We start from the raw sequence: 13475 nt of genomic DNA, 5'->3' as shown, positions 1-13475 counted from the left end.
ATGACTGAGAATACAATTGGATCAAGAAAATGTGAAATGTGAGGCAAATATTCATGCATTCAATAGAATGCATGAACGATGAGTACGTCCTCATGAGGAAGTACATGGTGGTCAACTTCAGTGGTTATAAATTAAACTTGAAAACACCACCAGTGCTTGCAATATTTTTTTGTTGTGACCGCATGGCATTGCGGAACACAGGTGCGCTGTATGTGCGCACTGACCCATGGAAACTAAACTATACATAACCCGCTTTTTCCAAGAATACCAGTATACTGTTACTCATAGGCCGAATATTCTTTACTTTCGACGTATGTAATCACAGTGATTTAATAGGCCTTTTAACTAATGAGCCCATGCCAGTTAAAGAGGAACCACTAACATTAGGCTAACCCTTCGAACAGAATACAGCATACAGTGATACTTACCACCGCCGCAAATATAGTAAGTTACAGTTTCTTTATTATACAGTTTCTGTATTATACGAAATACATCGTTACGGTAAGACTATAACAGAGAAAGTGAACAATATTTTCCAGTTATAGAGTCTGTCTATCGGTAGGCTATCCAATACCGTTGGCCTTTAACTGTTACCCCAGGCAGGAAGTTGTTCCATAACAACTCCCTGCCCTTAATTTTCAGTGGATGAACGTAGTTAATGAGTGTTGTTATGTATGGCGCCCTGACGTATAGCTATAGGTGTGGGTAGAAGGGACGGATATGCCTATACTATAGAGGTTTTGGAAGGACCTGGTATTGTGGGAATGTGTATTATGAGTGAAGGAAAACAAATTTGAGAAAATATCTGGTAACAGTTGCTTAACAAATTTTAGAATGAATATAGCGCAATGGTGTCTGTGGATGTCAAAAATATTAAGAATACCTAATCTGGTAGCAAAAGAGGAGATGTATGTGCGCTTAAACTTGATTGGGTGATTAAACGAACAGCTTTTTTTCTGGAGTATGAATAATTGATTTAGATGAGAAGTGTGAGCATTTCCCCGAACTAGATTACAATAGCTTAAATGAGGATGAATGAGAGTATTGTATAAATCCCAATAACAAAATATTGGTAAGTGGTCGCTAATGTCAGATAACAGAATGCCAGATTTTGAATTAACAACAGAATCATGACAAAATATATTTTCAATGAGTGATGAAGATGTGGCTGTAATCCTTGTTGATTTTGATATTAATGTTAAATATGAATGAGAATACAATTAAATCAAGAAAATGTGAAATATGAGGCAATTGTTCATGCTTCAAAAGATCAATATTAAAATTACCTGTAAGATAGCAAGTTTTCTTTTCATTTTTGTATGTTTTGCAAAATATCAGATAATTCATCATAAAATGCAGCTATTGAGACATCAGGGGGTTAATAAATAAATCCCAAGGTATACAGTTTTATTGTTGAACTTAACCTCAACAAACATGAATTCAAATAACAGAGGGTTTGATAAAAGATCGTTTCTAATTACAAAATGTATTACTTTATTAATATAAAAACCAACTCCCCCTCCACGTTTAACACTCCTGTCCCTGTGAATGAAAGTATAATTTGGAATTTGAATTGAGCAAAGGTTTGAATCAGGATTAAGCCAGGTTTCCGTAATTGCTAAGGCAGTAAAATTACTTGAAGAAGAAATCAAAATTTCATTTATGGCATCAACATTTCTTGATAACCTACGGGCATTTACATGAAGCAAAGAAAAAGTACTTAGTGAATTATGAAATAAATTACCGGTATTTAAATCACTTACGTCTGATCAATATAAAGTTGAATTAAGATTAATGGGTGAAATATCATTATCATCATGTGAAAGGTTAAGCTCCTGCTCACAACAAAATATCATTTAATAAGGAAGTATGTTACCCAAAATCCTAGAATCGCAAAAGCGTTCAAATTTGCAAATGGTAAATGAGTCCATGAAGTCGATACAGTCCTCATGAGGAAGTACGTGGTGGTCAACTTCAGTGGTTATAAATTAAACTTGAAAACACCACCAGTGCTTGCAATATTTTTTTGTTGTGACCGCATGGCATTGCGGAACACAGGTGCGCTGTATGTGCGCACTGACCCATGGAAACTAAACTATACATAACCCGCTTTTTCCAAGAATACCAGTATACTGTTACTCATAGGCCGAATGTTCTTTACTTTCGACGTATGTATTCACAGTGATTTAATAGGCCTTTTAACTAATTAGCCCATGCCAGTTAAAGAGGGACCACTAACATTAGGCTAACCCTTCGAACAGAATACAGCATACAGTGATACTTACCACCGCCGCGAATAGTAAGTTACAGTTTCTTTATTATACAGTTTCTGTATTATACGAAATACATCGTTACGGTAAGACTATAACAGAGAAAGTGAACAATATTTTCCAGTTATAGAGTCTGTCTATCGGTAGGCTATCCAATACCGTTGGCCTTTAACTGTTACCCCAGGCAGGAAGTTGTTCCATAACAACTCCCTGCCCCAAGTAAGATATCCAGTGGATGAACGTAGTTAATGAGTGTTGTTATGTATGGCGCCCTGCAGTATAGCTATAGGTGTGGGTAGAAGGGACGGATATGCCTATACTATCAAGGTTTTGGAAGGACCTGGTATTGTGGGAATGCGTATTATGAGTGAAGGAAAACAAATTTGAGAAAATATCTGGTAACAGTTGCTTAACAAATTTAAGAATGAATATAGCGCAATGGTGTCTGTGGATGTCAAAAATATTAAGGATACCTAATCCGGTAGCAAAAGAGGAGATGAATGATGTGCTCTTAAACTTGATTGGGTGATTAAACGAACAGCTTTTTTCTGGAGTATGAATAATTGATTTAGATGAGAAGTGTGAGCATTTCCCCGAACTAGATTACAATAGCTTAAATGAGGATGATTGAGAGTATTGTATAAATCCCAATAACAAAATATTAGTAAGTGGTCGCTAATGTCAGATTATAGAATGCCAAATTTTGAATTAACAATAGAATCATAACAAAACATATTTTCAATGAGTGATGAAGATGTGGCTGTAATCCTTGTTGATTTTGATATTAATGGTAAATATGAATGAGAAAACAATTAAATCAAGAAAATGTGAAATATGAGGCAAATATTCATGCATTCAATAGATCAATATTAAAATTACCTGTAAGATAGCAAGTTTTCTTTTCATTTTTGTATGTTTTGCAAAATATCAGATAATTCATCATAAAATGCAGCTATTGAGACATCAGAGGGTTAATAAATAAATCCCAAGATAAAAGTTTTATTGTTGAGTTAAACCTCAACAAACATGAATTCAAATAACAGAGGGTTTGATAAAAGATCGTTTCTAATTACAAAAGGTATTACTTTATTAATATAAAAACCAACTCCCCTCCACGTTTAACACTCCTGTCCCTGTGAATGAAAGTATAATTTGGAATTTGAATTGAGCAAAGGTTTGAATCAGGATGAAGCCAGGTTTCCGTAATTGCTAAGGCAGTAAAATTACTTGAAGAAGAAATCAAAATTTCATTTATGTCATCAACATTTCTTGATAACCTACGGGCATTTACATGAAGCAAAGAAAAAGGACTTAGGGAATTATAAAATAAATTACCGGTATTTAAATCACTTTACGTCTGATCAATATAAAGTTGAATTAAGATTAATGGGTGAAATATCATTATCATCATGTGAAAGGTTAAGCTCCTGCTCACAAAAATATCATTTAATAAGGAAGTATGTTACCCAAAACCCTAGAAAATACAAAAGCGTCCAAATTTGCAAATGGTAATGAGTCCATGAAGTCTATAGAGTCCTCATGAGGAAGTACGTGGTGGTCAACTTCAGTGGTTATAAATTAAACTTGAAAACACCACCAGTGCCTGCAGCATTTTGTTTTGTTACCGCATGGCATTGCGGAACACAGGTGCGCTGTATGTGCGCAATGACCCATGAAAACTATAAACTATACATAACCCGCTTTTCTAAGAATACCAGTATACTGTAACTCATAGGCCAAATATTCTTTACTTTCGACGTATGGATTCAACAGTGATTTAATAGGCACATTAACTAATTAGCCCATGCCTTAAAAAGTAATAACTAACATTAGGCTAACCCTTCGAGCAGAATACAGCATACAGTGATACTTACCACCGCCGCGAATATAGTAAGTTACAGTTTCTTTATTATACAGTTTCTGTATTATACGAAATTCATCGTTACGGTAATACTATAACAGAGTGAACAATATTTTCCACAAGCAAATTTTAAGACTTGGATACTAGGCCTATATATTTTTCACTGAATGAGTTTTGTATGGGGACCCTGACGTATAGCTATTGGTGTGGGATAGAGGGGACAGATATGCATTTATTATTGAGAGTCAGGCAAATTTATGTTCAGTGGCATTAAAATTGACACACCCTAGCTTCCATGCCCAGGTTCTGTTTTAGGACCGCTGTTATTCTTAATCTATGTAAACGATATTAAAAATGTTGTACCTGACGAGTCCTTAAGACTTTTTGCTGATGACACAAACAATTTTTGTCCACGACAAAAACTGTACCAATATCGTGCTTAAAGCACAATCAACGTTAAGCAGTCTCAAGAAATGATTTGATGCCAACAGACTTACCTTGCATATTGGGAAAACTAACTTTACTATTTTTCATGCCAAAGATAATGTTTCTCATTCGTGTCCAGAGCATTTTGTTTTGAATAATACTAATATTCGTAAAACAGATTGCATCAAATATCTTGGCCTTATGATTGATGATAAATTGTCATTCAAGCAACATATTGATGACCTTTGTAATAGTCTTGTTAAGTTTAATGGCATTTTCTATCGCCTCAGGGATTCGCTCACTCCCTCTGTAGCTATTCAGCTTTACTATTCACTGGTTTGTTCAAAGATTTCTTACGGTGCTGAAATTTATGGCATGGCTAAAGCTACCATACTTAAGCCTTTACAAATCCTCCAAAATAGAATGTTAAAACCATTACTTTTAAACATCGACGTTATCCTACCAGTACTTTGCACACAGACCTTGGTATTCTATAAGGTCAGTGACATTCATGTTCTCAAGATGTGTTTTTTTATTTATAATTATATCAACAATATTCTCCCCGTGTCTTTAGTGATATTGTTAATCCCTGTAATTCCGCGTATATTCGTAACAGTACGAGGTATAATACCCATTTTTCTGTTAGCAGATATCACTCGAAACACGGTAAATTACTCTTGAACAACTACTGCTATAAAACCTGGAAAGTGCTTCCAAATGATATAAAAACTGTTAAAACTTATGTAACGTTAAACGCAAACTTAAAGCCCACCTAATTGAAAACTACGCTGACTGAGTATTGATTATCTCATGTTTATTTTTCTCTACTCTTAATTGTTACCTTCTTTCATTGTTATTTGTTATTTTTTGGTCACCAGCTCGATAAACTACTATTGTTTCTCTAGTGTCCTGTTTATATACCACTTTGTTCAGGGGCGTATCCAGGATTTTCTAACCCGGGGGGCGCAAAATACTATCGCGCCACCATCTCAATGGCGATGTCTTGGCGTTTTTCTTCTGCTCCCTCCTTTTCTCCCTTTCTACTTTTTCTCTCTTTTTTCTTTTTCTTTTCCCTTTCTTCCTCTCCTTCCTCCTCTTTTCCCCCCTCTTTTCCCCTTTCTTCTCTTTTCTTACCCGCGGGGCGTACGCCCCATCGCCTCTCCCTGGATACGCGCCTGAGAGTGTATGTTCAGCTGGCATTCACCATCCAGTCTTGTAGATGATGAAGGGGGCTAGTAGTCCCAATATTGTGATATTGAACCTTATGTTGTGGGCGGAGCTAGGTCATATATTCGTTTGAGTTCACCAGGGGTCAAATTGTGGAAACCATTGTTTATCACAATATTTTAACAAGGACAGATGTCATATTTAGTATTTTGATGTATCACATTTAGTACAAGAAGCCAGTTGTTGAGGTCAATGGTCACTTCAGAACAGCCTGTGTCATTGTGAATTATTGTTTGTCACATCACACTGCTTTTCACTGTATTACTAAGATCAAAATGACATCTAATGATCACCATTTTATCTTTGTAACCATAGTGGTTTTCAAAGTGTTAGTCAACTGAAAATAATAAGGAAATATTAATAAACATATATTAAATCAAATCATTTAAGATACCATTTTGAATAAAAAAAGATGTTCTGCATAGAAATGAATTTGTGATAATTTTAACCCAATATTATGTTGGTGATTGCACGATGTCATAGAAGTATGATGCTTTCATCGGTTTGAGAGGGTGTGCGTGTATGTGTATGTGTGTATGGGTGTGTTTGCATACGTATGTATGTATGTTTGTGTGAACGCTCGTGTACTCATACTTCAAGTCCGCGCGCGTTTTTAAGAATAATCCTTCTTTCGGGGATTCTTAATAAATGTAATGTGAACGGTCGCGGACTTATGGTGACCTGAGATTTCCGACTAAGTTATAATATTCGCTCTATCTAGTTGTAATTTGGCGGGTATTTTTGAACGTGCAGTAGGCGTGAGGTATACCTACGTTGTGTTTGTTCAAATGTCAGGCCGGGCCTTTCTTAACAGAAACACTACCTAACGACGCTATACGTAAACACATTTTATTTTTCTTCGCACCGATTCGACCAACACTGCATAAAAGTCACCGTTAAGTTCGTGAGACTATAGAACAAACTGAATGACAGTCCACTTAAATCTAATAAACTATAATTCATTGTACGCCAAACTCACAGGTTTTTGAAGAGGCCAAAAAACGGTAACTTATGATTACTTCGAAACGATGATTTTGGACTCGGTTGCTACGGCAGTTACTAAAAGGCTAGAACCCTTACGTATGGCCTAGCATATAATGACGTTACATTAGCCTACGCATATACCTTCCTAGGTGTTAAGATCTAATATTAAATGCCTTCGATGTTGGATTAGCCTCAAATACGACATCAGCAGTAAAACAGTGACTAGCAAGATCGTTCGCTCATCCATTTGAAATGTTTTTAAGAAATCTGAATCTGGGTTAATGTGTAATGAATATAGTAAAACGGATTGGTTTGAAATTTTAATACAGTATACCAGGGGCGTATCCAGGATTTTTTAATCCGGGGGGCGCGAATTACTATCTAAGCGGAGCGCCACCATCAGTTGGCGCGCAGCGTACAAGAAAATTTCTGGTTTTGATACCCCCCAGATCACCGGAAATGGCATTTCTCGGGCTTAAAAATGACCAACCAGATGTAGACTTTTGCCTGAGAACCAAGTATTTCCCAATAGTTTTTTCCATCTATAACGTTTTTGAAGATTTTCACCAGTCACATATCATGTTTGACCTCATCGCATGTCCTATGGATCATTGCTTTTGTAGGTGATTCTATACGTCGTGGACCAAAATACCAGACAGCCCCACATTTGAAGTTTTTAAGCCCATTATTTGTTCAGAATTTGAAAATTCACATTTCTCGTGAATAAACTCACATCAAAACATACCCATAATGTTACAAAAAATGTCATACATGGACAACCAATATAGAAAAACCTCCTTCAACCCCTAAAAGACCGGTCAAAATTACACGAGTAGAGGGAAGTATGATGAATAATGTTGGTAAGGAAATTTTCGAAAATTCAGACACAGTTAATTTATTGGTGTACAAATATTAAACCCTCTTATAACGGCTATTATAAAACTTGGTTGAAGGAAATGAAAAAAATAGCAGATATTTCCTTCAACCGAACACTACACACATAGGCGTAGAAGGCAGGGGGGGGGGGGCTCCCACTGAAAGAAAAATAAATTGCAATGATGTAGCTTAAGGAAATAAATAGTTGAAAAAATATCTCCTTGATAATTAAAATGAAGTTCTAAGCTTGGCCGACTAATTCGCCATTACTAATGTAAAAGAGAATTTGACATAATTGGACCTAATAATGCTTTTTCTCCATATACATAAGACATTCCGTTGTTTACATTAGCATCCCGCGCGGTATACTGCGCAACGGTATACTGCGTACAGTACACGGTGGCATGCAATGTAATAACCGATGCTTGCTTATATGATATTGACATTAACATTTTGAACGCGCGCGGAGCGCGCGAAAAATGTAGGTTATATTTTTCGGGAAAGTCGTTACAGTCCCCAAATCAAATTGGGTTCCTATGACTACACACATCGACAGTTTTGAGGCTGTTCATCCTGGAACCGCCATTTTCATGCTCACCGATATGATGTGATATCTGCTGTTTGCTTTAAAAATTCTGAGACTGAAATAAGTAACTATTATCTGTTTATTGTGTAATGCTCCACCCGGGTGTAATGATGAGCCTGGCAGGCTCCTGGCCCAGAGGGGCCCCTATCAGGAGGTCTAAGCAAGGGCGTCCTCAGAAATGTTTACAAGGGGGGGGGGGTCAGTAGGTCACTTGATACTATCTAAGCGGAGCGCCACCATTGGTTGACGCGGAGCGCACGGCGATTTTTTTGCCAAAAAAATACTCCTAGATCGTCGAAAAAAGACACTTACAAGTTGCATTTACACATCGGTTATTTTGAGATCTCATGTCTTAGGATTGCGATGTTCATTAATTACAGTAATGCATTATGGGCCGTATGCAATGAACATAACTAGAGAACTGTCGGTTGGGGGAAATCATTGAAATGTCAAATGCTTAACTTTTTTTTTAATTTGTGATTTTCCAGGGGGAGTGGGCAAGTGCCCCCCCCCCTATACTGTATGGAGTATAATGGAGACTACTGTACAAATACAGTAATCAAACCTTAGCATAAACCTAATTTCGGCTGAAACTTTGTCTTCCGTATTCCGTATCACGTGAAAATATGTATATTGTCTTGTTCAGTCTTTGCATGAGTTTTTCTTTCGCAGTAAAACCGGCCCTCCCTATCCAAAAAGGTATAGCCTAACCTTTTTCTGTGCATCAGCATAAACCTAATTTCGGCTGAAACTTTGTCTTCCGTATTCCGTATCACGTGAAAATATGTATATTGTCTTGTTCAGTCTTTGCATGAGTTTTTCTTTCCCAGTAAAACCGGCCCTCCCTATCCAAAAAGGTATAGCCTAACCTTTTTCTGTGCATCAGTATAGCGGGAGCCATCTTTTGGTCGGGGCCACCTGGTCAGGCCCGTAGCCAGGATTTTTTACACGGAGGGGCACCATAGTATCAAGGAGGGTCACAAATAATTTTACGAGAATAAATATAACGCATCATATGTGTTCGAGAACGAGTCGCATATAATATCATGCAGTTACAGATACACATGCAACGATTGCTCTTGTATTTATATCACCAAACATCATTGCATGGAAAATGGTTGAGAATATTGTACTACTGTACTTTTTATTGTACTGTCAAAAGCCTGGCCAAAAATTAATCGTTGACACTTCCTAAAGTAAATTTTTATCTCGGAAAAAATGCGTATAGTAAAAAAAAAAATGCATGCATGCATATGAGATGCATTCAGAATATGCATTCTTAAGCAACTGACAGTCGGATTCAGCATTAAATAAAAAAGCAAATCACAATTTTGTTTTTGCTTCACCCTACGGACTTTTTCTATAGTGAGTGCCTCATGAAACATTTCTGTAGGACCTACGATTTTATATGAGAGTAATACACAAGTTTAAAAGGTCTGATGCATACATAGTTTCTTTCGATATAAATTATGATATAAGCAGTGGCGTAGGAAAGAGGGGGCAGGGGGAAATCCCCCCTGACGGAAGTTTTTTTTGAAATCGGAAAATCTGGGGTAAAATTTACCAAATTTGGCCCATTTTTCTTGAAAATTAGAAGGAAAATCTGGATGTCTTGCCCCCTCTGGAAAAAAGTTCGAAGAAAATTCGGAAAATCGCGGTGAAAAGTCGGAAATTTTGAGAATTTCGCCCCTCTGGAAAAAAGTCTAGCTACGCCACTGGATATAAGTACTGGTCTTCAGCCCCTTCTCTTTTGAAAATCCTGTAATTTCATTGTCATTTTATCATTTTTTATATAATAAATTTAATATAATTACCCAATCTTTCTGACACGACACTAGCTCCGTCATATGATTGGCTAATAATCTTTCAGGTTACAGTCCTGCCTTTTCAATCACGTCAATTATAGCATTTGCCGTACTTTCTGCAGTGAATAACAAAAGTTGCTTAAACTTTCCCCCGAGTATAAATCGCCCGGCTTTTGCAATTCCCCCACAGTTTCGTTATTTCCCCGAAATGCCATTTCATTCATGGCAAGAAATTTAATTACATCAAAGATACTGCAAAGATAGTACCTATTTTTCTCCAGTTGTCCTTCTCACAGTTGCTGATGAACCCCACTTCCCTGATGACTTCGGATATCTCTTTCTCTCCACAAGTTCATAGCCTGAATGTGAGTCTCTGACCCATTGTGCTTAACGAAACCCTCCCCCTTAATTCTCCATTGCAGAGTTTCCCTGATTAAATCCTTGTATGTTGAATGTTCTGTCTTTTATTGATCTAATTGATGCAGAGTTTCTACAGGTATAACAAAAAACCCGGTCCGTTGAGATTGAATACTCTATCCATGGGTATTGATCATACCACCCCTTATTGAATGATCTGTGCCTTGCCCCAAATTTTGTAGGCGGATATGACGCTAAAATTGGTCTCTCTGGCAAATCTTTGCCCAGATCTGATGGGCATCCTGAGGAAGAAGTAGGGGCTGAAGACTTTCCCCTGACAAGGAAGCGATCCATATTGTAGGTATAGGCATAGGAGTTACGCTACTTTGCCCCAAATTCTTTTCATTTCGAAAGACGCACAGTTTCAAGTTCATTACACACTGAAGGCTTCGATTCTCTATCTGCCTTCAGTTAAGGGAAGATCTTGGGATTTTCATCCCTATCGCTTCGGATATTGCTAGATATCCATACAGTACAGTGCCCTTGGGATTTCTTGGATTTTTCGGGGCCTGATCTTGGGAAATTGCAAGTCGGAAGTGGTATATATACATAAGTAGTAGTAGAAGTATATATATATATATATATATATATATATATATATTACTATTATTATTATTTAAACATTTCTAAAGCGCCGACGACTCGGTCGAGTTCGAGACCAGCCACAGTTGGTTTCATAGCACAATTGTACAATTTAAGGCGTCCATACACACACACTCGTTATCATATATAGTACCGGTATATATATATAAATATAAATATATATATATATATATATATATATAATTATTATTATTATTATTTAAACATTTCTAAAGCGCACATATATATGTAAAAACATAAGCTATGGCGCTGTACAAACTTAAAAGAGTAAAGGTATAAAACTTAACGAAAATTAAGAAACCATGTTAATCATATGAAAGTGGTAAAAATCATAAAAACACTGCAGAGAACCCTAAAAGGATAAACAAATCCATTAACGATGGAGAAAATGAAGACAGTACATACCATGCCACTAAAATAAAAAAGGATAAAACAATAGTAAGAGATAAATACATAAAAGAATGAGATAATAAGTAAAACTAGATTAATTATATACACGTGTGAAAATTAAAGTCTTAAGACTGGATTTAAATGAACTTACAGTACTTGAATTGCGAATAGAAAATGGGAGTGCATTCCACAATTTGGGGGCACAGACACAAAAAGAACGGTCACCAAGGGACTTGCAGCGAGTGCGAGGGGGGGGGGGGGGTAGTTAAAATCAAACTGTCATGAGATCGTATGGAGTAGCTCACTGATCGTGGTTTAAGAAGGTCCTTCAGATAAGATGGTGCAGATCCGTGAAGCAAGTTATAAGTGAGTGATAAAATTTTAAAATCGATACGATCCTTTATCGGAAGCCTGTGGAGAAGTTTAAAAGCAGAAGATATACTGTCATAATTGTTCAAATTTAGGATGATACGGGCAGCCATATTTTGTACACGCTCTAACTTAATAAGGGAAGAACTGGGAAGACCATAAAACAAAGAGTTACAATAATCAAAGTAAATATATATATATCTACATTGGTGAGAGAGGAAAAATGGAAACGTCAAAAATGGAGTTGGTCGGTGTAAGGGGAAGGGTGAGGCGCACACCCATCCGTAATCCTCGATTCGTCACTGGCTACCCTAGTATATAATAGTGATCAGCACTGTAATTATGACTGTTACTCTCAAGTTCTCTTCCCGGTATCTTGGCGTTTATCTTCTACTCCCTCCTTTTCTCCTTTTTCTCTCTTTCTTCTTTTTCTCTTCCCTTCCTTCCTCTCCTCCCTCCTCTTTTTTTCTCCCTCTTTTTTCCTTTTTTTTCTCTCCTCTTTTTCTTACCCGGGGGGCGCGCGCCCCCAACGCCCCCCTGGATACGCGCGTGTTGTTCTATTGTTCTTATGTATAGACGAAATAAATTAAATGAAATGAAAAAAAAGAAACATCATTATTTAGGATATAATCGGAGGCATGATGCATGACCACCTACACATTCCTCCCCTTGCAGCATTAAGATAAGCAATTACCACAACTTTAATTGCAAAATGATGCATATGACATGAACATTTCCAAATGCTAGGGCATGACATTGTAGGAGCACTAATCTTTTGATGATATCATTTTTATATACACCCATCTCCCTTTGATCATTCAAGAATTATGCGGCCTAAATTGCCCCTAGCTAACTTTGTCTTTTCTACTTTCAGGTTTGATTTAACAGTCAGAGTATAGGATGAGTCTTTCCTTTATCCAGGGCATCATTGGCAGGAGGCTTCTGTTTAGTGTTACGCTAATAGTTTTTCTGCTGTTTTTCTTGTGTGCTCCCCCCAGTGTTCTGTCGCAACAAACTGAACCAACAGTTACAACAGAAGATACAATTCCGGCCGGCTATGAACGTAAGTATTCAGTAATAGACTGTTGTATTTGTTTACACTCTTGCAGTGAGTCTGATCTTTGCTGGGAGTTAAATTTACATCCTGATGATCAGGTTATGATATATTCCCATCTAGTTTGATATCTACCTTTCATTCCATCAAAGATGATTTGTATGCTGCCATTTATGTCATGGTACAGCTTGGATGCGATGGACCAAGGTGAGAGATTACATTTTCAGTAAGTTTCATGTCTATACCCTTCAACTTTGGAGATGAGAAGTCATGGCTTTAAATGTCTGCACATGTCATTGCTCCTAAATTTAGAGTGTTAACATTTGCTAGTTTCCAAAATCCAGGGAGTTGTTATGGAACAAATCCCTGTTCAGACACTCCAAATTAATTCCCAATCAGAGAGACCTGTATGTCCACTTTGGCTGTTTGATCAGGGAGTTGTTATAACTCCCTGGCTTGAAACTGCACTGTATGTTTGAGGGAACAAATGGCGGTATGAGGGTGTCAGACAAATGCCTCAGTCTTGAAAGGCTATGAAGATAAGTGACCATTATTGACTTTCTAGCATATCTGAGGGCAAGACTGATGACTTCAGGTCCTTCCTATA

General features: G+C 37.1%; 1 protein-coding gene across 2 annotated transcripts in view; it reads left to right on the top strand.

Moving 5' to 3' along the window:
• Positions 1-316: 316 nt before the first annotated feature.
• The window catches only part of LOC139958830 (uncharacterized), a 54744-nt gene continuing 41585 nt past the window's right edge, over positions 317-13475 (top strand). Inside the window, exons 1-2 of one of the 2 annotated variants that reach the window (XM_071956205.1) lie at positions 317-444; positions 12689-12877. In XM_071956205.1, the coding sequence (XP_071812306.1) occupies positions 12715-12877 (163 nt within the window). In that variant the 5' untranslated portion in view covers positions 317-444; positions 12689-12714. Of the gene's footprint in view, positions 445-12688; positions 12878-12917; positions 13076-13475 lie in introns of those variants that run through there. The other variant, XM_071956206.1, reaches the window with a different exon arrangement.

The sequence above is a fragment of the Apostichopus japonicus genome, chromosome 18 (assembly GCF_037975245.1).
Source record: "Apostichopus japonicus isolate 1M-3 chromosome 18, ASM3797524v1, whole genome shotgun sequence".
In the NCBI taxonomy this organism is placed as follows: Eukaryota; Metazoa; Echinodermata; class Holothuroidea; order Aspidochirotida; family Stichopodidae; genus Apostichopus; species Apostichopus japonicus.
The sequence above is the reverse complement of the archived record's forward strand: the minus strand, read 5'-3'. Positions and strand labels throughout refer to the sequence as shown.